This window comes from Lepisosteus oculatus, chromosome 3 (assembly GCF_040954835.1).
Source record: "Lepisosteus oculatus isolate fLepOcu1 chromosome 3, fLepOcu1.hap2, whole genome shotgun sequence".
Classification (NCBI taxonomy): domain Eukaryota; kingdom Metazoa; phylum Chordata; class Actinopteri; order Semionotiformes; family Lepisosteidae; genus Lepisosteus; species Lepisosteus oculatus.
Genome location: NC_090698.1, coordinates 64,307,408 through 64,334,552, shown reverse-complemented (window position 1 = coordinate 64,334,552; position 27,145 = coordinate 64,307,408). Strand labels below are relative to the sequence as shown.

General features: G+C 38.3%; 1 protein-coding gene and 1 long non-coding RNA gene across 3 annotated transcripts in view; one reads left to right on the top strand and one right to left on the bottom strand.

Annotated features, from left to right (window-relative positions):
• LOC107079392 (uncharacterized) overlaps positions 1 to 16,379 on the bottom strand; it is a 65,499-nt gene extending 49,120 nt beyond the window's left edge. Inside the window, exon 1 of the long non-coding RNA XR_001480360.2 lies at positions 16,203 to 16,379. This is a non-coding gene — a long non-coding RNA (uncharacterized lncRNA). The remainder of the gene's footprint in view (positions 1 to 16,202) is intronic.
• Positions 16,380 to 19,235: 2,856 nt separating this feature from the next.
• thap1 (THAP domain containing, apoptosis associated protein 1) lies at positions 19,236 to 23,647 on the top strand. 2 transcript variants are annotated; one of them, XM_006626640.3, is made up of 3 exons: positions 19,236 to 19,490; positions 20,490 to 20,685; positions 21,999 to 23,647. In XM_006626640.3, exons 1-3 carry the CDS (start codon positions 19,420 to 19,422, stop codon positions 22,443 to 22,445), a joined length of 714 nt encoding a protein of 237 aa, XP_006626703.1. In that variant the 5' UTR covers positions 19,236 to 19,419; the 3' UTR covers positions 22,446 to 23,647. The 2 variants fall into 2 exon arrangements, with proteins under 2 accessions (XP_006626703.1, XP_015216897.1); XM_015361411.2 differs by lacking the exon at positions 19,236 to 19,490 and adding an exon at positions 19,525 to 19,676.
• The last annotated feature ends 3,498 nt before the right edge of the window (positions 23,648 to 27,145 follow it).

The following is a 27,145-nucleotide window of genomic DNA, read 5'->3' as shown; positions in this document are numbered from 1 at the left end:
GCTGCTTGTTCAATATCGGTTTTAATTAGAGCCTCCACTGCCTGTTGTTAACTTTAGTAGGCATTAAGGTTTTTCACGTTTACAAACACAGTATACTGTACGTGTCAGTGTATTGTATTAATTGGATGTTTTACTCATGAAACTCTTTGTCATGACAGTCTCTGATTGTTAAAAAATAAATTAAAGGCCTCAGCGAAACAAGTTCTGTATGGTTGCATCTTGATTGGTAAGTGCGACTGGAAAGTATGAATGTGGAATCCTGAGTGAAAGGTCTACACATGTGTTTCAGGCTGAAGATCACAATCATAATGTTACTGTCATGATCGCAACCCCTCTTAAGGGCGCTCCAGCCCTTCCTTGTTTGTTATTCATCCCCTGCACCTGCTCCCCGTTCCAGCCCCCTTTTCAGTTCCCCCTTAAAAGCCAGACGTTGACGCTATTCTGGGCTCTGCATAGGTTTCCGCAGCATGCGAGCCGGGGACCTGGATGCGCCTGGCCTTGTTAAGGTTTTAGTGTCTGTTCCTCTTCCTGTTCCCATTTCCCCTGCCGGTCCCGACCCGGTTCTGGTTTTTAATCGTCTGTCTCGAATGGATCACCTGGCCTTGGACTTTTGCCCTGTTTTGGATTTCCCTTTTGACTCGTCCCTGGATTTTTTGTCTTGGTCACACCTTCCCCGACCACCAGCACTCTGTGGACACGCCCCCCCTGTTTTCATTCCCATATCCTGTATGCCTTTTTCCCAGTTTTTCCTCACTCTAGCCTGGATTGTGTCGTCTGCATAGGGTCCGGAAAGAACTATCCCTGACAGTTACCATCTCTAGCGGGCTTAAGGCACCACTTGTTATTTATATTCAAGCTGAATGGATTGACTTTAAGTCAGAATACCCCCTTAACGGTCCAAGTTTAGAGGGGATTCTGACTTAGAGGTGTTCAGTCACAATTCCACAGCAGGTACAGTAACTTCACATCATTGACTCCTCAGCCAAGCACACACTCCAAAAATCTGGACCTGCGGTTCCTTTCGCACGGAGCAGGATTACTATAGCATAAACCATTTCCTTGCATTAATTGTGGACACATTTGAAAGACATAAGTTTGTTTTATGTACAATAATGAACCACTTTAGTACTTGGAATCCCACATGAATACTGAACATAATGTAAGAGTTACAGCACCATTGACATCTCTGCTGTTTGTTTTAATGCTGCAAGGTGATGCCAGGAATACTCTTTCCATTCATACATACTCATACATATTTGTTGCTTGACAGGGTTTGCAATATTAGAGCAAATACTCTTCTTTTAGTAATGTTTTGCCAAAAAATACTGCATCATTTGTGCATAGGTGAAATATAATTAAAGTAATGACACACTCAAAACTGATCTCCCAAGTGATTTCTCCAGATGTAATGTACTTCAGGATTTAGGATCTGTCTGATTTTTATACTATAAATACATTAGTTAATTAACAACAAATTTAATTACCAGACAGAGGCCACTCAACAAATTGTGTGGCTTGTTAAACCGTGTGTCAATTACCATGTTAAGGTAATTGTGGGCACCTAAATTAATTTTCTGCAATCATGACTTTTCCACTTTCCATTCATAGCAATTATTTACTTTTATCAGTTTTTCTGTTAGTATACAGTATAACAGATATTAACTGCTATTCCAAAGTATCATGACAGCAGGCTTTAAATCAACACATGAAAACTGTGCAAGATTTGGAATGCTTTTCAAGTCACTGAATTATATTAAGATCTGTCTTAAAGTTGTGATGTTGTTACAGCTTTAGGTGACTAGGATGTATTGCGATGTGGGAATTACTATTCTGTGTTTTAAGGAACCTGGGTTTCCTGGGTAAAACATACCTTGGTTAGAGACACTTTTCCTGATTATTGTGCATTTTTAGAATAGGGAGACAGGCTCCCATTTATTTTGTGGTACCTGGGTTTACAGAAAGAGAGCTTTAACTGCAAGTTGTACTGCATTTATTCAGAAAGGCACCTTTCTCTTTTTTGGCCTCTGTAGGCATAAAGAGTTTAACACTTAATAGAAGTCTAGGGGTTTTCTGGTTGATTAAGTTGTTAATCCTGGCCTCTGAAACGCCTTATTTGTATACAGTAGGTACATACTATACATAGAGTAACATGTGTGTTGTTGTTTTCTGTAGCATAGTTTTTGTTTTTGCATTGTTAATAAACATTTATTTCACCAAGTGTGCCTAGATTATTAATCCTTTCACCAAAGCTGTGCCAGAAAATAAAGAATTCATGTGTCTCCAACCAACCACTCGGGTATATTCTGGAGAAATCACTTACAAGTTGGGGGTTATGAATGTTTATCTTACTTATGACTTACTAAACCACTCTGTCAATTCCTGATTTTCATCATTTTTTAATGATTTTAACCCCATTTGTAACAATATTAATGAAATACAATGAAATACAATGACTGTGTGTTGAACCATCTATGAGGATTAATTTATTCAGTTACACAGCACCTATGGAGATGACAATATTGAAGACTGGGGTATTCTTTTCTTCTTTTTCTTTCCAACAGATGTGCCTTTTGTTAAAAAAAAATTGGTTCCCATAATGTATCCCACCATTTCATCCAATGTCTATATGCCATTTCTGGCATGTTGTCAACTCAGCAGTAGGTCAGTATGTGTGAATAAATAGACACTGCTTTGCACATTTACTGTTAAATGCTGTGCCATACAAAAGAAACTTTAAATATAACAGTCACAGCTGAAAACATTTAGCTACTCAATGAACAAGGCTGTTTTGCTTGCATTAGAATTGGTGAGAAGTACATTTCAATGAGTCAGGTGCTGCACTATAACCCATGGAGTATAACAGAGTGTTTTACAAAGGTAACAGGGATTTAAAGTTATTACAGCACTTCTAGTCACTCTTAAGCTGTTCAAATCAAATATTTCATGAGAAAATTTCTGAATGGTTTAGAATTACATCGTTTTCAAATGTACAGTGCAGCAGAGGGTGTATGAAAAAATACTAAACAGTCTTTTGTCTATTGCAATTATTGAAACCATTGAAATTCAAGGCTGTGTCCTCAGTGTTCAATAACATCTGTGTGCCAGACATGTATTGTAGGCTTGCATTGTGCTGTCATAGTGATGAGTGGTATCAAATAATTCAGCTGTGTGGCAAATGATTTAATACAAATATGAATATTAGCAAAGTTCAGAGCAGTAAAAAGCTGATTTCTGATATTTCTTATAGATAAATTACAAGAGAAAGTAGTGAACTGGGGAATCACTGCTACAAGTTAAACATAGAGTACAAAGTAAGGAACACTACAGCACACAGTACCTGCACATGACAAAAGATGAAGGCCTGAAGCATTTCGAGGAGCATTAGACACTGTAACACTGATTCTCTCATCAGTAGTGTCTCTTCACCAGTGCTCCTTGAAGTGTGATAGGGTAACAGTAAACTAAAGCCATTAAATACTAGTTCAGCTGCAGATCGCTCAAACTTTATCAAGCAAAGTGGAGTGTCATGTCATATCAACAGGAATTGACCATTGTGCAAATGTGCAATAAACACAAATACCTGCTAAATCTCAAGTGCATGGCATGGATTTGGTGCTACATTAGGAGCACAATTACTAGTTGGCAAAACCATACTGTACATAGAAACTCTAATTCTTAGATATTGTTAGCACAGTTTATAACACAAGAAAGTTCATCTGCATTTGCATTTCATAGTGCTTTTTTTACCAGTTATATTTCTGACTTTTATCCCTTGGTAGATAAATAAATTTCACAGGACCAGTAATTGTGTATTTACAGCCCTAGACACTGCTTGTATGTTTACTTGGTGCCTCATAAAATCTGGACTCCTTGCAGCCTTGATTGAACAGCTGTAAAACTATGCCTCATAAATCTTCCGCCAAGATCCGCTGAGTTCTCAGAAGACACCCTGAGATTTTATGCCTCCAACGGCTGTAGAATAACAAAGCTGTAAAAAGGTGATCTAACAGGGCAGTTTTGCAAAATACAAATGCATGAACACCATTCATTTTCTTTGCTTTAGTTACAGATATAGGATTTACGGTAGTTTGCATTGCCATATTTCTGTTAATTAAAGTGCAGGTGGATCCCATTCGTGAGGTTAAAGATGACACCCTGGCTTCCTACGAGAAACATTCGGACAAAATTATTGGCTAAATTAGTTTCAGGTTGCTAAATGAGCTCAACCAGACAGAATAGTCTCCTCCATTTGTAACCTTTCTTATGTCCTAATCATGAAACTACAGTTTTTCTCTACAGCTGTTGCAGAACTGTAACTTTCACTTATCCACCTTGCTAAACATTGCGAGGGTCTCCAGAAGAGCTAACACCAGTCAGACAAGCAAAACTCTTGCTAACAACTTGGTGCAAGAACACAGGATTTTTGCTTTAGCCTCGATTCAACAGTTCACTTCTGTGGAGCATGAGTGAGTCCCTAAAGGCCAAAAATATAATAATAACTTATTAAAATATTGATGAGATTAGGATCTGTGCAATTATTTCATTTTAAAGATATTAGTTTCACTGTCATCTTTAACCTTTCAATAATATCTGAGCCATTCACTTAATTTACCCAAACAATATTCTGTTTTCAAGGTGTATATAAGTAAGCATTGCTACAGTATATTATGCCATTCCAAAAAAATCTGAACTATTCAGTCAGAAATAGTAGTGGATCAACCATGTGACTATTGTTTTATAATTCCAGTCACAAAAGCTAGATAGATTTTTTGCAATATAAACTACTTTTTATTTATTTTAATATCAAAATAATTATATGATGTTCTCCTTAGCCTTACAGCCCACCCAAACTGTGAATTTATTCTCAAGTAACTCTTTACTTTAAAATGTCTTATATACACTGAATGATGTTTTTAGCTCTTTGCTCCTTGTCATACTGGGTGGTTCATTTTTATCCTTTGTTTTTTTATATACTGTATATACATTTTTCATTTGATTCCACATTAGAAATTAGAATTTTGAAAGCAAATTAGCTTACTAGGTTGATGAGAGGAAATGACATCTTAATTCTTGTCACTCTTTACTGGCAAAAAAAAAAACAGAACTCAAGCAGGAGGAAACTTGTCCAAACTCGACTTTTTCATTACACTTTTACAATGTCAGCCTAAGGTGGTTCGAAGAAAGTTAATCCATGAAGTAAGGTAAGTGAAGGATACCAGCCACTGTGGTTGCCTACTTGTAGGCTTAAAAATGTGGCAAGGTGAGTATTTTGAATCATTTAGAATACCAGCAATTTTAATACATCAATTAAATGATTATTTTAAATATCTGGAACTGTGCTTTAAAAATGCTTGCTTCATGGTCTGAAACAATGTCTTTCCTGACATGTTGTTACCACATTGCAGGAAGTGAAGGACATGGTTTCAGAGTGGTCTCCTATCCTGCCTCATTATGTTTTGAGACACAACACAGCAATCAATAAAAAGCAAAATAGCAGGCATTGTGGCTCACCTTTCAAACATTTTCCAACCTCACATTAGTGGTCTCAGATTAATCCTCAGAGGAGAATGTAGGTCTGCATTACAAATAATTCCATTACTACTCACAGTTCGACATTGTTCAGGCCAGAGCTGAGGAAAACATCCTGTGTATCATTCATAGATACTGCTATGGTATGTATTCATAGATGCATAGATACAGTACACAGATACAGGGAAAAAACCTGTCCACACAACACTTTTCAGAACACTGTTTTGAACAACTTTGCAGCTCTAAAGACTAAAGTTTAAAGTTAAATGCACTCAAATTAGCAACAATCACTGGTTTAAAAATAAAAGTTCCATAACAACTACTGTAAATGAGTGTAAGACTTCGAAAAAGTAATTGTTTATGATGTTGTCGTGAAGCTTCTAAATGTGTTTCCATAGGGATAGTTAACAAAACTTCTGTATTCCTCCTCTTAAATTTTAGACGAATATTTAGATTTTTTTCCCGATAGCCTTAGTTGTTTGTGACATATTTTTAAAATAAACAAGAAAGAACAAGACATACCATTTTATAATGCCTCGTTATTTACAGTACTACAAATTCTCACAGTTTGAGTCCAAAGGAATGATTTCTGACCCTGCCTCGGGTTGTTTGAAAGCGAAGCTTAAAAGCAGCACATGCTTACATCATGCTAGGATTATTTTGAAGGCCATTCCCTAGCTATGCCGATGTTTTTCTGGTAGTGAAATGGAATGAGCCCTCTTTCTGTTGGCCACAACTGGGGAAAACACATCTGAAAACTGTTATCAGTCATGATGACATCAGCTCATCTGGCTGCGGCGGTGCTGAGGTCATTCACTCCCTGTAGTTCATGAGTGACTAAACAGCCCATTCTGAGGCATAACATGCACAGCTCACAATGATGCTCTTCTGATGATGATGGTGACGATTAAGAATTTACTGCATGTGGAATGTAAGGGTTAATAACAGCCACACATAATATTTCATACTTAATGGGGTTTGTAACAGAAGTTCAGAAGGAAGGTTAGATCCTAATCTCGCACACTTACCGTATGGAGGTCTCGCACCCAGGACTTCCTTTACCGTATCTCTCTTGCATTCCCCCCACCAACCCATCAACACCCTTACAGCAAACTTCTTAGCTCACTTCTTAGATAGGGAGGGGGGGTTTGGGCAGCCTGTCCTCATGGCTAGACTGCCGTCTCCTCATCTAGGCGAGTCACACCAAATACTTTTTAAAATATTTCATCTCTACAGCACATTGCATTCATTAGGAGCTAACCAAACTAATGACCTGAAATTCAGTGTCAGGCCTTCACAATAAACTCCTAAACTGGGCCAGGTCAGTGACATATTTTTGCCCTGAGGAATAATACTATCAACAATAAAATGAGACAAAATGAGACCTAAGTATGCATTTTACATATTCTAAATGGTTATATTTCTATTTACTTCATTTCCTGTTTCTTGTTTAATCTGGTTTAAGAGACTGAAACACACATGGTGTTAATTTTAGAACCACCCTGCAGAGCATAGTTTCAAACTTGTAGCTACACGTACAGTATCTACAACCTGCTTTGCTTAAGAAAAATAGGATTCGTTGACTGGAACTACCTGTTCTGTACAAAAACGCTGTGCTTAACTTGTTAACCTGGAATTTATCCAGGTTTATGCACTGCTGGGATCTGAATTTTATTCAGTTCTGTCTCTAGCTCATTGGGATCAATTATGCATTTGCAGCACAATGGGGCATAACGTGTTGTTATTACCAGAGAACTGCTGATTTACTTTGTATTTATTCATAGTTAATAAAGCACAATACTATGGACCTAGCATCAGAGTATAATTGATGGGATTAGAATGGAGATTTCAAGGAATGTGATTATTAATTCCCCCAGAAATCAAATAATTGACACATACTGTATCAATTTTAAGTGGCCATTTTTTAAACAAAGGAACAAGTAATAGGTTCATTCCATGCATAAAAAAAGAAGAAAGAAAACACAGCGTTTCGGCCGTGGAGCCTTCTTCTGAACTACGTTTTTTAGACAATACTGTATTCAGCTAAAGCTGTAGAAAAAATAATCTATAGGGAAAAGAGTATGAAAACGACTACTGTCACACACATGTATTAAATGTAATGAATAGAAAGTGTAATGTATATTGTTGTTAAATTGTATTTGTCAGTTGCTCTTTTGAATTTATAAAAACACCTTTAGACCCAGCAAGTCATAGTTAAAAGTTCCCCCAAATTAACCCATTAATGACAATAGAATTTATCATCTGTAATTCAAATTTATCATTTGTGACTCTCAATGCTTAGGGAGCAGCAGGCTTAGTGTTTAATAGATGCAGGAGATATTTAACTGTCAAATAAGTGCAGTTTAACAGACATTCTGTTTTACATGTTTCACACTGTTGAAGATGGAGGGCCTCCATATTCTCTGACACTTTTAACCTACCTAATCAAGATGGCATTTGCCCATTTTTCTGCTTTCCTATTACATTATAAAGTATATAAAATGCCTCATTTCCTGGAACTTGTACCTTCTTTACACACCATCTTACCTAACCTGCCACAGGAGGGTAAAAGGTACATGATTATTATTTTTATTTCCTTTGTCTTACGTAACTTCAGCTAAACCGATCAATGCTGAGATCGGTTAACTCCAAAACTGGGCTGAAACCCCCAGTGCAAGATCTACAAGTTGAGAAATATTTCTACTTTGTAAGTAACCAGCATATCCATCATTTTCAGAACACAACTGGATCCACCATATATAAGAAGAACGAAAGTGTGAACCACAATTAAAAGGAGAATTGTTGTATATTACATGTAGTCTTACCAGTCTTGGGTTTTTCTTTTGTTTTTTTTAAAAATTGAAAAATTATATAACCTACTTCTTTTATAAAGGTGTACACTCTGATATATTCAGCTGTCACAATTCATTTTGAAAGGGGAGAGTGGAGTCCTGCCAATCCATCAGAAAAACACAGTCCCACCTGGATTGTCAACAGCCTGCTTTGCACTGAACCGAGAACTAGATATACAAATTCAAGGGCTGTTTCTCCACATGAAAAACAAATTTTTCAGCAAGCTATAGGCTTTATCTCAAGCAGTCTTGCAAAAACAAAAAAGAATACAATTTTAAAGAAACGAAAGCAAAAATGGTCTGAGGCATTGTAGCTAATCAAATTAAACATTTTTAAAGCCATCGTAAACCTAAATGTGTGCAACTAATTTGCCTGGAGCACAACTGAGAAATTAAGCATAAAAGGCAGGAAATGTTTATAATTGGTGTTTCTTATGTGTCTGAGTTAATAAAATGCAAATGCATTGTATTTTTCTAAAGGCATTTCTTTAGGGGCCAATAGAAAAGCCTTTGAAAGCTATGTCACAGAGTACAGCAATTTGTTTTCTTGTCTCTCCTCCTCAAGATAGGATACAAACCACCCTTTTTTCATCCCAAATGTTTCTGTCCTGCATGTTATGCTAATTCCATTGTTCATCCTGGAAATAAATCTCTGTACAGTACTAAAGAAGCATTACTCACAGCAAAATATGATTTCAGAAAGATCGAAGTTATTAAAGTTGTTTTTAAAGCACTACCTCTTCCAAAGCTGGCAATGCCTGGCTTTGACTGATAAAAAGTATAGAATGCTGACAATTTAGAGAAAACTTAATTATCTTATTTTTTTAATATAATCAACCACGTATTGTAAACTATTACCATTTCTAACTGAGCAATAGAGTTTTCTGTTTCTGCATTTTCCTTCCAGTTGTTTATACTTCACTTCAATCAGGCATTGACCTTTTCTGCCAATTCCTACTCTTCCTTAGGACAGATTACTTTATTGACAGAGAGGTTAATTTTGTGTTGACCTAATAATTTCATTTCGCCTCTGAAAATTATTAAGGCTCTATATCTTTTAATAATTATGACACGGCTGAAAATAGCATTTCATTGCTTTCAAAGAGCAAATAAAAACTATGTATTCTTACCTTTGTACCTGTTACAGACGATATTCTTTATTATAATGCGTTATTTTTTACTAACACTAACTATTAATTTAGTTCAGTTGGGGGCATACAGGGGACTGGTTAATTATTAGTCACTACATGTTACATTTTTATCATCAGCTGTAGGCCTCTGTCTTGAAGATACCTGCTCTTAGCCTGCCCAGTTTTCCTATCCAGGTGAGCACTGTACAGTAGTTGACACTCCACCTTTCAGACATAGGAAGAGAAGCAGCTGCATGCCAGGGAGAAGGAGGATAATTCAAATGCTCCAAAACAATAATTAATCAAGGTTAGTTACTATAAATTACTTTACAAATCCCTGCCTTGCATTCACTGTACTTGTACTGTATGTTGCTGTTAATTATTTAGCAAATGAGTACAAGCTCATGTAGTTATATACATATACTATAGATGATTATAGACAATATTTAATTTGTCAACAGTGAAGCGTGGATTCAAATTGCCATCTCAGGCACTTCTGAGAGACTCTAGCACAGCATAAACAAGCACCAAAGCCACTATACGAAAAGGCTGGCTGGAGTGAGCTGGAACTTTTCAAGTGCTCTGGGGATTTACATCCCCATAACAGTTCCATCTTAACCTCTGAGAACTGCTCCATGCGATTGAATGCTGCTGTGTTGTATGTCTCAGGGTTGAATGAGGTCCCTGCCTACATCATGGGTTTGTTTGATGTTTATCTGCTGCGCAAGTCAGCGAGAGAAGAGATGAAGTGCGGAGGTGTTTCAGCGTGTTTCAGTGTTCCAAAAGCTGCAGAGCACAGGACTCCCTCTTCCTGTGGGGATTTACCCTGCTTTTTCTTCCCACTGAGAGGATGCTCCCCAGTCATCTATCAGAAGCCTTTTACGATGTACTGTACCAACATGGACAAGAAACAATTTAAAGAATTACAAATGGCAGGGTGGCCTCCCGGGTTTCTACTTGTACAACGTCATTTCATGTTTCCCTCTTGATCTCTATGCCTTCTAAGACTCAGGTGACCTGCAGGCATAAATCTGAGGGAAGGGAAGATTTACATAACAGCTTGCTTCAAAAAGGCTTAACAGACGTTATTGATTTCATTTAGATGCAAAAGCGTCATATCTCATTATTACAAATATAACACCCATACCTTCCCAAAGAATGGATTTCGTGAGCTCTGAGAGCACATGTCCGGAAAACAAAGCTGAACACACCCGAGTGGCTGGCCAATACACTGCACTTGCAGCACAGCACACGTTTCAATAGATCGTACAGGATCGAGCAGTTCACATGAAAAGCACCTTCTACACCCACACATCTTTTTTTTTCTTTGCACAATTCCTGTTGAGCAATGAACCTCAAAGCTTTCATTCCTGTTTGCCAGGTTTCACACCCAGGAAATACACTGAGAGAGTGGGTGTTTTTTTTTTTCAAAGCTTTCATTGATAAGACCAGCTGTAGGCCAGACTACCCTGTTTGCTCTGTCAATCTGATCTTTTCTGCAGCCACAGGGAATGAAGTGAAATATCGGAAGCTCAATGAATGTTTCTAATGGACTTCAAAATATTCGTAAAACCGTTGTTTGTTTTTGTCGTATGCAACACACAAGTGATCTGTACCATAAGTGCATTTAAAAACCAAATATAAACTAATTTAAAATAAAATAAAAGCGATTTTCAAATAAATCGCATTTCTCTGCCTCTTTCTATTAATTGTATTTTCAGGGGCGCCCTGTTTCATAATTCTACTCATAATTATGTTGAACACAATGAAAAACAAAAAAAAACTAAACAGTGATTTCTCCTTTTTCGCAAGTGCAGTGTTATTGAAACACATAAAATTACAACTGAATAAAACCAATTTGTAATTGTGATACTGCTTCATCAGATTTATACAGCTGAACCATACAGTTTCAGGTGTTTGCAATTAAGGTAATTATTAAAGAAATAAAATGTGAGGGAAGTTTTATTACATGAAAGTACTTTTTATAGGAGAATATACCAAGTATCCTTGATAGAATGTCCATCCACATCTCGTCAGTTACAAAAATTAATCAAATATTGCACCTCAAACTGAAAGTTATCAGTGTGACGTTAATAGAAAGTTCTCTTTTTTGAGAAATTCTGTGTGGGCTGCACCAAAATGGTTGATTCTCTGATTCAAATGACAAAGTGACCCAAAATATCCCAAGAATGGAAAAAACCTGTAGAAGTCGTTGAGACTTCTTGTTTCCATCACCATAGTCCATGACATTAAGCAGGACATACAGTACTCTCAGTCACTGATTCCACATTACAATAAATTCAATTGTAAGAAGTTTTTTCTTGGGTTGACATAGAATTGCCTTTTTATTGGATTGCTTCTTTGGTAAATGTTTCTCAACACATCTAAAAAATTGAAATGATAAATAATGTACACTACAAGCGGGGTTTCTTCCATATTTTTTAGTCCATATTTCTTCCATCTACTTAGGCCAAAACAGTTTTTTTTAAGTTTCACTGCTAATTATGCAGTACACCGACACAACAAATTATCACAGATTTAAGGCCAGTTTGACAGTAATGAGTGTCATTTGAAGGTGCTGTCTTTGGTAATTCCTGGTGTAGGTGGGTATTACTGTAATTATATGTCAATTAGGATATGCAAATGAATGAGCATTACATGGAAATAAGCAAGTCTCATAAACAATTTGGCCATCAGACTAGTTTAATGCGGTATTACCCACTTTTAAGACTAACACTTAAAGAAGTGGGATCCCTCATTAAAAAGAGAAGTTCATTAGTCATTCACTAATCATTTAACATATTTTTTAAACAACTAATACATGCTTAAAACCAGGTGTGATCTAAACACTTGAAAATGTATTTGTTTTAACATTGAAATCTTTAACTATTAACTATAGTTTTCTTCTATAATGCAAAATTGTCAGGAAGATTTTTAGCTTCATGACTATTTTAATTTCCATCCAGTTACGTTTTCATAACTTTGTGTCACATGTTGTGAAGGATATTCTACACAAAACCTTTATTTTTGTTAAACCCACCACAATTTGGAATTACCAAGTACGCGTTTGCAACTCTTACAGCGATGACCTACTGTACAGTATGTAGCCACACCTCCAGTAGGAACGAGGAAGGTTCAAGCCTACAGGAGGTCTGACAGGAAAGAGGGATATGTCGTTTACACTCAGCACCTCAAACCTGTATCCCATGCCCAGAAGGCCAAGAAGAGTTGCTGAAAGTTGAGAGAGCCCTGACCAAATTATCCCACCCTACTGTGGGCTGGGCTGAGCTGAGCCTCCGTCTGGGGATTCCCAGTCCGAGCCAGATGCAGACATGAGCCAGGCTTGAACCTGTTATCATACTGTAGCTCAGTCTTTGCTCGGGCCAGCTCCTTTAACTGGGGGTATTGATTTTCAGTTTTCACTGAGCTCTGCACAGCTCTCACCTAAAATCCATGAAGGGTTTATCAAATCTGCTCCCGTCATAAAATTGACATTTTCACTTAAGTTGTAGAGTTGCTGGAAATTCTTGACAAAAATGATAAGAGTCATAAAGTCTGCCTGACCCTGTTTTACCTGACCCTTGTCCTCTACACCCACTGCCACTTTTGAAGTAAAATCAATTATTGTCCCTGTGTCACTTCAGAAACAAGGTACAGTATTAGGGTTGATGTGTGAGAAGACAAAAGAATCTTGAAAGTATTAAGTGACTCGAGTGCACACCTTTAAGATGTACTTAGGTCATTCAATAGAGGTCTCAAATGATTCTTCGATTTCTGGAATCATAAACAAGAGAAAAGGACTTCAGATTCCTTGAGTCATAATATTAGATTTGGAATAATTCGACACTGAGAGGAAATCCTCCACTGTGGTTGTCAGAAATGGTGGACAATCTACTCTGCTACAGCTAGGCAAAAGGCCACCAGGTACCAACAGCTGCTACCCACCAGTCAACCTTGGGCATCTGAGAAGGGATAAAGCTGCACTGCGCTGAGCACTGCCTACATTGTAGATATTCCCACTGTATTGGAAATGCCCTGTAGCATCAAATATTCATATAAAAAAGAATAAATATTGGTAATCCAAAATAAATGGGTCAGAAAATGTAAACTGAATGTAAATTAGGATTTTAAAATATCAAGCATGTTTTTCTTTTCTAGAGCATGTAATTGCTTTAAAACAGGCATTTACAAAGGAAACAACAGGAACGAAACTTTGCACAGAGTATTCTTTTGTGTTGGAGCTCCTCTTAGTGGACAACGATGAACAATTCAGTTGTGGGTATTGTGTAAACTTGTTCCTCTCAAGGAAAGAATGCACTAAAAAAAACTATATAATTCAAGATCTTAATGGAGAAATTCTCTTACTCTCTACTGTTTTCATACAGTACCTAGCTCTGCCTATATAGATGATTATTCCACTCGAAAAGACACAATAACCACAATACAGAATAATGTACATGGTGCATTTTACAAATATGGTTTTATATGTACTGTAGTCCATTGAAACAAATATATAATGTAGTTCTTTATGATATAATATGATATATACATATATATATTATGATATTATTTTTATTTATTTTATATTTATTTTGTATTACTGTACGTATTTTACTTTTTCATCTATTCTGATATCTGTCTTTTTGCTTGTCCTGGGCTGGACTACTGTAACACATCAATTGCCCTTCGGGATCAATAAAGTCTTATCTATCTATACTGTATTGAAGCTTGAATATAACAGGATGGAAAACAATGGTTTTATTTTTTTATTTTATAAGCATATCTGTCATGGCAAAAGGGTAATTCATGTTAAGTTCTAGCACTTTTTTTCTTCATTGTAAAATTCTAATTGTTACCAACGACACGAAACCTACACATCAGTTTGGATTGTTCATATGGAAAGCTCAAAAGAATAAATTTGAGTCTTGTAGCAAGTCCAACAAAAGCTACAATCTTCAGTAAGGTTTAATAATAATCTTTATTTTATGCAGATAATTGGTTTATGCCTTCATGACTCATTACCTCAAGCATTTTACATCAGAAATGAATGCAGTAAATTAACGCAGGGTTTGAAAACACTGACTGAGACATAATATGAACTGGAAGGCTATTCCACAGCCTTGGAGCACCAAAACAGAAAGAAGGGTCAAGAAATACAGCGTAAATGTGATGGAAATTATCACTATAAAGCAGGACTAAAACTTCATGTTAGTTACAGTTGGATTTTCAGAGTGTTACAATGAATCTTAATCAGATTTTTTTTAATCAGCAGACTTACTTAGTTGAATGTGCATTGTATTGTCAAATACAAACAGAAATTAAAATTCAGACAAGCTTAATTCAGCCTGTTGCATTTGCTCAAGGGAAGCACATCCATTCTGGCAGCACATAAGGGCTCAAGTGTACAGTACATGGGATATGCTGGGATTGAATTAGCAAGGGAGACCTACATTGTCTACCCCCACAGGTACTCCTGCAACAGACTGAGCTCCTAGGGGCTGCTCAGCAAGAAATTGTAATTAAAAGATATTGCTGCTCTGAGAAGAATAACCATATACATTCTGGGCTTAAGTGAATGTCCTACACCTACACTGATGAGCTGAAGGAACAGAACCCTTTCAGTCTTGAACAGAGAAGACCGTGAAGGCAGCTGAAACAAGAATTTAAATCCTGAAACCCCTTGGCCAAAGTCAGACCAGCAGATTTCTTTAGAAAGCACAGTGAAACACGAACAAGAGGGATCAGGTGGAAACTGTGAAAATAAGACTTAAACTGAGAACAGGAAGAGCTGCCCAGCTCTGTTGTTGAAGCCAGTACTATGGTTTCTAACACAAAATGTCTGAAAGAGATCTTTGGATTCAATTAAGTACTAAATGGGCTGGAATGGCCAGATGGCCACCTAACCTTTCTAATGTCCTCACAGGACAAGTGTTTGGTGCCTTCAGTTCTCCAGATCATATTACAAACAAATCCAAAGTCAGACTATCACCCAGTTCTCAATAATTAAATATGAATAGATGCTATTAGGTTAAGCTATGCATCCTGAACAATATACAACCAGTATTTTTACACAATATATATATGGTCTTAAATATATTATGTTAATAATATATTATATATCATATATGTTAATACATGATGGTACATTAACCTACCAATCAACTTTGCACATTGCAAAATGTAAATAACCCCCATTCTCTCGAATTTATAGCACTGAAATGGCACCACAACAGCCTACTATATATTTCAATGAAAATCACAGCTATATACTGTATGACCACAATACAGTAGTGTGATGGCGCTAAAGGTATTGTGGCTACATATACTTTCCATATGACTGATAACCCACATAAGGGGGAATGATATCAACAAACCTAGACCATTTCAATCATACTAAAGAGATCTGAAAAAAACAAAGTTTATGTTTTACTTATTTAGTCTTGAAGATATGCTCACACACTTCTTCTCACACACTTTTTCTCACACACTTCTTCTTTGTTGACTATTTTGCCTTCGACAGGCAGGTGCTATAGCGTTCAGTGAAAGATAAACAGCGCTCCTTCACAAGCCAAGGATCAATAAGAAAAAGAGGAAGAACAATGAGTAAAAATAAAATTGGAGTTTCCCTTATTCACATGCCTAGTTCACCCAAGACCTCACAGTATGCAGAAGTTAAATTGAGTTCATTTACCTGTGTCATTTAGGTATAGCGCTGGTCTGCTGGTCAAGAAACACAAAATCCAAATTGCTGCCAGAGTACAGTGGAACATTAACTTTTATTTTCCCACTCAAAATATCTTACAAAGGAGCTCGACCTGTGCCTTCTGGGGGGTTTGAGTTCCTCCCAGGTGTTTATACACACATTTCTTCTTGAGTTCTCGACAGCATTTCTTCACCCTGTTTCCTGTTCAAAGCACACCCTGAGGTTCCTGTTTACACCGCAAAACAGAGCGACTGAGGTAAACACTGAGAATCGGCTTCTTCAGGAGGAAAGCAGCGAGGTTCATTTCATTGCTTTCATAACTGAACTAGACCCTTGCTACACAACACAACTCTTTCACAGACATAAGAATAGATTTAAAGAATCTGAAGCATTAAAGGAAGTTTAGTCCACTATGAGATATAAGGTATACTGTACAGTACATTTAAGTTTCAGCTTTAGGTTTTTGGGAATTCACATCTCTAAAGATCTAACCTGGACTGTGAACACTGACTCTATCATGAAGAAGGCTCAGCAGCGCCTTTATTTCTTGAGGTGCCTCAAGCGATGGGGGATGCCAATACATATGTTGGTGAACTTCTACCGCTGCACCATCGAGAGCGTCCTCACCAACGGGATCACCGTGTGGTATGGCAACACCTCTTCGCGCACTGCAGAGAATGGTCAATATGGCCCAGAAGATCATCGGCTGCGGTCTCACAGAGATTAAACAGCTCTATGAGGACCGCTGCCGTGGTAGAATTCTGGCCATCACAGAGGACAGTCACCACCCCGGGCATGAGCTCTTCACCCCACTGCCCTCAGGCAAGAGATATAAGAGCATACGGACACTTACCACCAGATTCTTCAATAGCTTCTATCCACAAGCAGTGAGACTGGCGACCACATTTAGCCATCCCCCTCGGACCACACCTACACCATCACCATCACCATCTACCTCTTTATGATTTCTTATCTATTGCACATCTCCAGTCATTGTTTACATATCTGTATTGTTTACATTCAAACTGTCTACATGTTTACTTGCACATTGTCTATTGTTTGTTTGTACATTGTCTTGATGCACTGTTTGCACTTTGTCTTGTTTTTTACACTTGTTTTACAATCGAGAGACTTTCTGTAAGTAAGAATTCCATTGTACCAGTACCGGTTACATACTGTATGGCAATAAAGTTCAAGTTCAAGGTGAATTGTTTGCAGGTTCTCAGGTAGCTATAAATATATATATGCATATTAAATATATAATCAATTTTAAAAATCCAATCAAATGATGGGAGACATCAAGCATGTATCCATACATCTTTCTGTAAATGAACAAACTACAGCTAGGCCTGGAATGTGATTCTGGACCCTTGACACTGGATTCAAAAATGTCATTTCTATCTTAAAAAGACCACATATCCTGAAGAAAGCCTGTTTGTATATAAGTATTTTGTATCATCCCATAACTCAAGTATATTCCTCCTGTAGTCAGCCTCACCACGCTTAACATGTCAAATGTTTTACATCAATAAGATGTCATAATATTGCTAATTGGAGTCCACTACAGTACATTTGGAGTAAAACCAAATCAGTAAAAATAAAGTAAAAATTTTTAAAAATACTGAATATATAAATTATGATATATAAGAAGTAGTTGCATCAAAGCAGTTTACATTTTAAGGTGGGAGGGGGAGGGGGGTAGTGTTGTACTTGAGCTATTGCACAACAGCCTACTCTGGGTTAAGTCACCTGGTTTACCTGGGGCCCTGCTTTCTGAGATTGCTGGGATTGCTCCGTGGTGCTGCTTTGCCCTCATCTTGCTTTCTCTCTGCACCTTGTAGGACATCCATCCATTTCCTGAGTGCTTTATCCAATGCAGGGTGACAGGGATTTTCTAGAGCAGTGGTTCCCAATCTTAGTCCCAGGGACCCACAACACATGTGCTAGTTTTTGTTCCACCTAAGTGCTCAATTAAGTAATTGTTAACCCTTAATAGACATAATAATAGGTTTAATTTGAACTCTTTGTTTTCAGTTCCTAAAAAAGTAGGAAGTTGCCTTTGACTGTATTTTGTTTCTTAAGCGACTTCAGTAGAACAAAAGAAAAAAGAAAAACATGCAGATGTTCTAACCAAGCAACTATAGGTTAAGGACTTATTTAAGCGAAGAAGGAGGACTGTGAATCCCTGGTCTAGAACATGAAATTGATTTGTCAAGAAATTTGAGCTGTAGGCCATTTGTGTGAATTCAAATGTTATTTTAAAATAACTCAGAAGGAAAATATTTTTTCAACAATTCAGATTTCAGAGCTACAATTATGATAAATTATATACAAGTGCCTTTAAAATGCACTTTGGGGTGTTAAGTCAAATAATCGCCTCTCCGTGCAGCCCCTGCCACACCAAGTTTCAAGTTTGTAGATCAATTTATCGTCAAGTATTAGGTCTTTCATGATGTAAACTGAGTTTATTTAGAAGACATACGCTTTAAAACTACAGTGCCACCTCGATATACTCATAAGGAAGCTGTTGTGAGCGTATAAAACCAATGAACCGTAAAAGAACGTCGTTTTATTTTTCACTTCCAAGTAAACCACGACCTCAAGATGTTTACCAATAAGACGCATTCGTCCTGGATTTTCTCCTCAAGATCTAATACCTCAACGCTTCACTTCACTTCCAATTTTGGAAACAGATAAGTTTTAAGGATACCCCACACCCCGAAAAAAAGAAATACTTTTCAAATTCTGTATGTACTGTATGTTCTGTTGTAATTAATACCTCTATGTCACCTCGCTGGAAAAAGCGGCTGCTATCATTCTAATGTGTGGCAGTGGTTCTTCAGGGAGGTCGCGATAACATAATGGATACAGGGCAATTATGCAGGTTAAATGTGTCACACGTCCACCAGATGCTAAAAGCTGCTTTAATGTACACGTCTCGTCCCCGGCACGTTGAGATTTGCCTTGTCTACGTGATTGTACACTGCAGGTGCGTCACCCGAAAAGAGAGGAGACTCTTCCACGGGAGTGACCAACCCGAAGCACGGATGCGCATCATGTGACAGCCAGCGAAGCCGTAGCAGCCATCTTGGAAACTGGAGAGGGACCTCTTCTGCGGAGAATTAATGAATAAATAGTAATAAAAAAAAGGCATTCGTAACATTTGCAGTCGCACCTGCGCTGCGCTTTATTTTCAAAGGCAGCGATGGTTCAGTCGTGTTCGGCGTACGGATGTAAAAACCGATATCACAAGGACAAGAACATTTCTTTTCACAAGTAAGTTAACTCCTGTCGGTCACCGCAGGGCGCAAGTACAGCTGTTTTCAAACAGTTTGCAATACTGAGGGGACAATCTCAAGTAGGCTACGGGGCAAACCGTGCCGTGATTTCTCCGCGAAGCCCAGCAAATGAATATAAAATCAGTTGATCGGAGATACAAAGCGTGTGTCCGCCGATCTTTATGTAAGCGAAATCAATGATTTGGGTATGACGTGCATTTCTGGGTTGCTACTCGTACATCGTGGTGCGTTATCCTCCGAGGAGCACATGACAGGGCAGTTTGTGTAATTACCACCTTTCAGATGGATACATTAAATTAAACGTATACCGAAATGGGAAAAAGGCAGTGTTTATGAAAAAGAATGGAAATGTAACACAGGGCTACCCTCGCTTTTATCTGTAAATGCCAGTTCTGACTGTCATGTTTGAAAATGGGACAGACGACGAGGTAGCGATTTTTGCAGCCCTGTTCTTCATATGAAGTATTAAATATTATTTGATGTGTGATTTTAGGGTACGAGTCAGTTTCCACACTCTCTGGAGCTGGAGACGTCTGGATATGTGGATATGACAAACTCTAGGACAGCTGAATGTTTAGGAGAGTCGGGGATATAGCAGTGCTGCACGGATTTGGATGTGGTCCGATTAAGTTACACCTTAATTTAATGTATTGCCCTGCGTTAAATTACATATGATCTGAACTAGCCAGAAGAGTGTAAGTGCCGTAGTTTTCGGTTGGCTTGCATTTTAAAGACTAAAGATTTTTTCATAACTATTTTAGATTGATTGCCCTGAACAACACAATAAACGTTATTGTTATAAATTCTCTTAGAAGTCAAATAAAGGTATACCATGTAAAAAATATGGAGGTATTACTATAAATCCTGGAGTGCTGGACTTGTGTTGTTCTCTCAAACGCCAAACAAAACAAAACAACATATGAATATATGAAGAGAAAGGCAATGCCTCTTGAAGTCGTGTTTGCTTATTCATCAGGTTTCCTCTTGCGCGGCCTGATGTGTGTGGAAAATGGGTCGCCGCGATGAGACGGAACAACTTCAAGCCCACTAAATACAGCAATATCTGCTCACAGCATTTCACCAAGGACTGCTTCAAACGCGAGTGCAACAACCGCGTGCTGAAGGAAAACGCGGTGCCCTCGCTCTTCTGTTTCAACAGGCTCGATGAAAAGGTAAAGCCAGGCGGAGAAGGTCACTTTTTCTTAAGAATTCAAACATGTGACATGCTCTGCTGTTTGTTTGTTTTTTCATCTTGTGTACAGTAGTTCAACTCCCGTGCTTTGCAATTGTTCAGTGTCTTCACAGGCTAAATGTTTTACAAACTTTCCAAGAACTCATAACATCCTGACTTACGTATGTTGTATATCGGCTGGAAATAGTGCTGTATTTCCAGCCTATGTTTTTTAATCGTAAGAAAAAACAACATTTAAGTAACTGATTACTGATCAACATTCAGCTAGGACTAGAATATAGGATATGGAGATTGGACCCCACCAATTGAACCAAGGGGCATGTTCAGACTCTTGTCTCATCCTAGGAAAATGAATGCTAGTGTTATTTAATTCATGACTGAGAATAACCTCTTGGGTTAAGGTTATTTCAAGTTCTTATGTCTCAGAATTCAAGAAAATCGTTGACTTTCTATTTTTAAGGAGAAAACAATTACCTTTATTTTTGAGCATCCTCTGGAATTTGGTGTCCTCCGTGTGCAGTCATTGTCACAGGATGCTCATATTCATATATGTGACATATGTGACAGGAAGAGGTACAGGGCCTTGCAAAAGTATTCAAACCCTTGTACAGTTCTCACTTATTGTTGTTATAAAGCTTGCAAGTCATGATACTTTGAAGTGGCAATTAATCTTTATGTACACAGCCTCCACACATTCAAAGCAACAAAAACAAAAAGAAAGAAGTAATTGATATGAAAGGAAAAAGTTATGTATTCAGACACTGAATACCTTGAGGTCCTTTATAGGCCCTTAACGTGCTGACTACAATATCTGGACTAATGAATTACCTGTGAAATGTAACCTTTTGTATTTTTGTATTGCACCTTGTTGGCAGGCAATATCAGTTTGTGCTCACTTGTGTATATCTATTTTTACGACTTGCGTAGTGCTGGTACGCTTTCACACTCGGCACCACAGGAAGAGTCTGAATTCTTTTGCAAGGCTCTGTAGTGTACATCAGCCTGTAAAATCTGTCGGGTATCATTTTTAAGCAACCATTTGTAAAAGCCAGGCCTTTGCTGGAATAGATCGAACTTTCTGATGGCAAGAAAAGAAAAAGAGAGCTTTGAACTCCAAGACTGAAGTGTTCTCATGTTCATGAGAAGCAGTACCTGGAAATATCTCCGTTGTTTGATGCTATCTCCGTTGGAGGATGATATATCATCCCACATTTGACTCCATCTGAAAGAGAGAGAAGTACTGTACATTCATGCTCACTGAACGCTTTTTTTTTTCCCCATGCAATCCTGTAGGATGAGGCCTTGGATGAGCAAACCCCACCAGAAATGACTCTTCCCCCTGAGCTGCACCTCACTGACTCTGAACAGTCACCACCACCACCTTCGCCACTGCCGGCTCAGGAACCCGGGCTGCCCCAGCTGCAGAACGTGGTGCAGATGGTTGTGCACCCAGCCCTGCTTCCCAGCATGTCCATATCCTGCGACCACAACTACACAGTGGAGGACACCGTGCAGCAGAAGAAGAGGATCCAGCAGCTGGAGGAGCAGGTGGACAAGCTGCGCAAGAAGCTCAAAACCGTGCAGCAGAAATGCCGGCGCCAAGAACGACAGCTGGAGAAGATGAAGGCCACGCGGGAGTTCCAGAAGGACAAGGACGCCGGGTCGGGAGAGAGTTACGTCATCCTGCCCAAGGAGCTCTACGACGTCCTCAAAGGCATCGAGTCCATGGACAGCTTGTAGAAGCCCCCCCAGTCAGGAAACACTGAGTCTTGTGTTTCTTTTCCCCCTATGTTTCCAGCGACACAGCCTGCAGTAAGTCGAGAAGTCCACAAGGGTGGTGTATTGTGACGCAGTGTCGCAAGGCATGAATCCCCTACAGTAATGTACCTCGCGGCACAAGAGGACCACAGCAGAGTAGGGAGGTGATGTCTCTCAAAGGTATGCGTTGGCCTTCGCTGTGCTGCCATTTTGTCCCTGACGCTATATCATGTGCACAAATCACATCACCATACATGGAAATCCCATCTCACCCTGACTGGAAGCATCAACAGTCCCGAGTCTTTCGTTTTCCAAACAACTTTTCGGCGTGCTGTTTGAAGCAGTGTTTTGTTTCGCTTCTAATTTGTGTTGGGTTGCTTTTTATAGGATCTTATTGAAATTTGAAGGACTCGGATTCCCAGATCTTTTGTATTTTGTTGCTTTTATAACAGGGTTAAATTCCAATTTTCTTTATACAGTCCAAAGGAATAAAACTTCATTTGCTGTACTCGTGAGTTAGTGTTGTGCAAAGCAGTGGAAAATCTATTAGAAACAGTTTTACTGTAGTAAACAGATATTGCAGTAACTTTCCACTTTTGACAGAAATATTTGGACGAATCAGAGTGCAAAGCACTTAAGTGCTATACTGGTGTGCTGTGGGTTTTTATGAACTCGCTGTCTTGATGCTACCTACCTGTGAATGAGATATTACATTGGACCTGCAAATGCACGTTTATTTGCATACAGTGAAAGACTTTTTTCACATTTTCAAAGATTTTTACATTTTCAACCCTGATAGTAAAATTATACAGTGATCATGATATTCATCATCATCATCATCTTAGGGCTTGGTCCTAAACAAGATGCTGCACTACAATTTTTTCGTTACAATTCAAACGGTAGCCTTTTAACACTTATTCTATATTCTACATGATCCCTTGGTGGCTGTATTATGTATCTACCTTTATTACAATTTCCCAAATACTTCGTGAGAATCAAGTCCTCTGATAACATAGAGGTCCCCGGTTGTCTGAGCCAATTAAACACAGTCATACTTGATACCCAGGACAAGCAGTTTTTGTACCTTATTTCCCTTATAAGGCAAATAATTAATATCTGTACATGTAAATTCTTTGTTATCCACTGAAAGTATAAATAAAAAGAACCACCCTACCATGCCTTTTGTTACTTGTCCCTTTCCTTTTCATTTCTTTAGTGTTAATTGTCAGTGTATTCATAATAAAACCATAAATAGTATTGCACTTAAACCACTTTTTTGGATTAGTGTCAACAAATGAGTTTAATTTGCTCCTGGTTTAAAGGGAAGTGTTGGTTCATTAACAGATATAATGGATATAATTAATGGATATTAAGGATAAAATTAGGCCAAGAGGGGGACTGCTGAGGTGAAATCACCTAAATAGATCATTTTCTACAGCATCACAAGGCCGAAATTAGACTTACTGCTTAGCAAGGGTTCTAAGTGAGAGCAAGAAATATCCTTATTTAGAACAGAGGACAAAGAAGATGAAATCTGCTTCCAAAACCTTTCCCAAAATACGTAAAAGGGCACTTATAGTGCCCACTGACTGAGCATATAGAAGGGACTAGAGACAAGCTTCACAGGATAGTATCAATAAGGGGTCGAGCACACTCCATTAAGATAATTAAAGTGAAACTGTCAATGCTTAGAATGTTTGCAGAAGCAAAATGAAACAATTGTTTCTGGTAATTTCTGCATCATTAACATTCATCTAATTCAAATAGTAACTGTTAAATGTTTGTATGAAGCCTCTAACAGAATAGCATCGATACGGGAAGCCAGTTCCTTTGTTTTGCCCAAGAACCCAAGCAGTTTTTGAATTGGACAGACAATCCCCCCCTGAGAGATGGTATTGGCATGGATTACAGGATGAGGTGTAAAAACAAAGAGTCAGGAAGGTCCTACTGAGAATGCAAGTCCTGGAAGTGAGGACCATCCTTATTTAAATATCTACTAGATTGTGAATCTACTCCATAATGAAAAAGATAAAGGGAAAGTAGGTGAGAAAGAGTTTACAATAATGGAAATTAGGAGAGTGGGAATGCTTTCTTTCTGAGATTTCATCAATCTTTACATGAGACACTATATTGTAAATAAGTGCAGAATTATGGGGCCAAAAAAGTCTACAATGTCTACTGGGATGTACCAGTTCAAATCACATGCTGACGTCTAAATTGACAGATAAGACTTTCTTCAAGAGGATGCCAAGATGCAGGAGTGTCCAAATGAAACAAAACGCACAAAAAAAGAAAACAAGAAAAAGCTTGGCAGACCTTTCACTCTGTAGAATGGAGTATTTAGTACAAATCACTTAGCTTTCTATATTAATTCTAGTGAGCAATTTATGCCACTATCCCAAAGGGTGGAAAAAGATATTATCGAACTGAAAAGGTGAAGCATGTTCATTTACTGTATATTATGGAGATGCGCACTCAAAGGGGATTCTCATCTCATTGTTAAAGTTGTTTACTGTGATCACAGATCACAAGTAAAGAAGAGTAAATCTCAAAAGAGTTAAACCAGCAGCACAATCACAGGTAGGCCAGTGATCTCCATTGCCTAGTATCAATGTTTACAATACTGCCTACAATTCATTCTAAAGGCTTGCTGGGCACCATAATTATGAGAAATAGAGGCAAAGCCAGGTGGCACATTGGTACAGTGGTTGACACTGCTGCCTTGCAGTGCTGGGGCCCTGGGTTCAATTGTGGATCTGGGGTGCTATCTGCATGGAGTCTGCATGTTCTCTCTGTGTTTGTGTGGGTTTCGTCCAATACGTTTTGATTTTCTCCCACAGTACAAAAACATACTGGTAGGTTAAAATGTGTTTTTGGAAAACCTGGCCCTGGTGTGAATGAATAATTTCACGTCTGTGTGTGTATATTAGGCCTGCGATGGACTGGTGTTCTGTGCAGGGTGCAGCCTGTCTTGTGCCCTTTAATGTAAAGAACACAAGAAAGTTAGAAAGCAATTTATTTCTCAGTTTATTGGTTATGATTAAATCATTGTTCACTGATTTTATATCTTACAGTAGGTGGAGGATATTAACCTTATGAATAGACTGCTAACACTGAATTAGAGGATAACCTTTCAGAGCTCCCACACTCCTACAGCAATACAGCGTAACCCCACTCCCCCACCAAGAAGTTAAATTATTATCAGTTTAGTGTGCTTTTAGATTGTATAACAGATTGCTTAAAATCAAACATTTATTACAAATTGCATTTTGACAGCAACATTTCCTTATTTCAAGACACAATAAAAGATAATAATAATAACTTTTATTTACAAAAGTTATAAAATGCTTTTCCTACCCCAAGGACACTGTACATCGTGAATAAAGAAAAAGGCAAGAAAAGTACAATAATAGTAAATGGAAAAAAGAAACAAAAGCATACAGGTCTTTACAAAGTGATTGAGACAATCAGATGTAGACCTGGGTAAATCAGTTTTAAGTTTAGGTTTGAGGAGAGTTACAGAAGCTGTCTCTCATAAAGTCTGAGGAAGGTCACTCCACAGCACTGGAACAGAAGCAGAGAAGGCGCAGTCACCAAAAGTCCATGATTTAGTCCCAGGGACAGTGAGAAGCGGACCAGCCTCAACTGAACGGAGCCTATGGCAGGGAATGTAAACATGGAGGGTTTCAGAGATGTACAGTATGATGGAGCCAGATTGTTCAGAGCCTTGAAAGTCAGCAACAAGAATTAATAGTTAAGAATTCAATAATGGTTCCATGGTTCAGGGCTCTGGCATGAATAAAGTTGATGACTCGTACAGCTGTCGACACGACATCTTTCAGAATTTCTGGAAGTGATTGGGGAGCCAGATCGTGGTGTAGGAAACTGTGTGTCACAATGATTTGTGGAGCTTCTTTCTTCACCAGATGGGAAAAGCCAGAGTTCTTTCCCCAAATCGCAGGTACCCCATTGGTGCATCTCGTGTTGAGAGGGCTCTTCCAATCAAACCCTTGCTTTTTTTAGGGAGCCAGTGTCCACAAACCAAACAAGAATGAGCAGCAGACTGCAGCGTGACACATCGGCATGCTATTCTATAATCTGTTTCAGAATATTCAAAGACATGTTGGCAATTTGAGAACGAGTGATGTCATTTGGACTGGCGTCCCCTCCAAGGTGTGCCCTGCCTTACAGCCTTGCTTGCTGAAATAGCTGGAGCTGGTTCCCTCGCAACCCTGGTCTGGAAGAAGCTTTTAGAAAACAGATGGATGAAGTCATTTGACAAAGGAACATCCTCAGTCTTCTTCCCCTTTTCATACCAACTCAACCATTTCCAGGGCACAAGGTTTGACTAAAGTTTCTCTTAAATGTTTTCTTATTTTTTGCCATCAAAAACACAACTTTGTAAGATGATTCTGGCCATGGGTTTTGCTTTGGAGACAATCCAAGTTTAGGCAAACTTCCCGAGGCCTCAAACTGAGCTTTGTTCTGTCTAAATACATTCCCAGGGTGAACAGAAGAAAGGTGCTGTTTCAGCTACAATGGGTATTTTGCTGGCATTGCAAACAACGTTCCCACATAGGAAACAGCGAGGCCTCTGTAAGCCAAGACAATCTGTGATGAGGTGAATCCAAAAGATATGTACGATTCATGGAAATTTCTCATCTTGAACATTTCTTAAAATC

Coding starts and splice junctions, on each gene's coding strand:
- thap1 (XM_006626640.3), top strand. CDS start 19,420: ATGGTTCAGTCGTGTTCGGCGTACGGATGTAAAAACCGATATCACAAG. Junction 19,491..20,489: donor AAGAACATTTCTTTTCACAA/GTAAGTTAACTC, acceptor CTTATTCATCAG/GTTTCCTCTTGCGCGGCCTG. Junction 20,686..21,998: donor TCAACAGGCTCGATGAAAAG/GTAAAGCCAGGC, acceptor GCAATCCTGTAG/GATGAGGCCTTGGATGAGCA.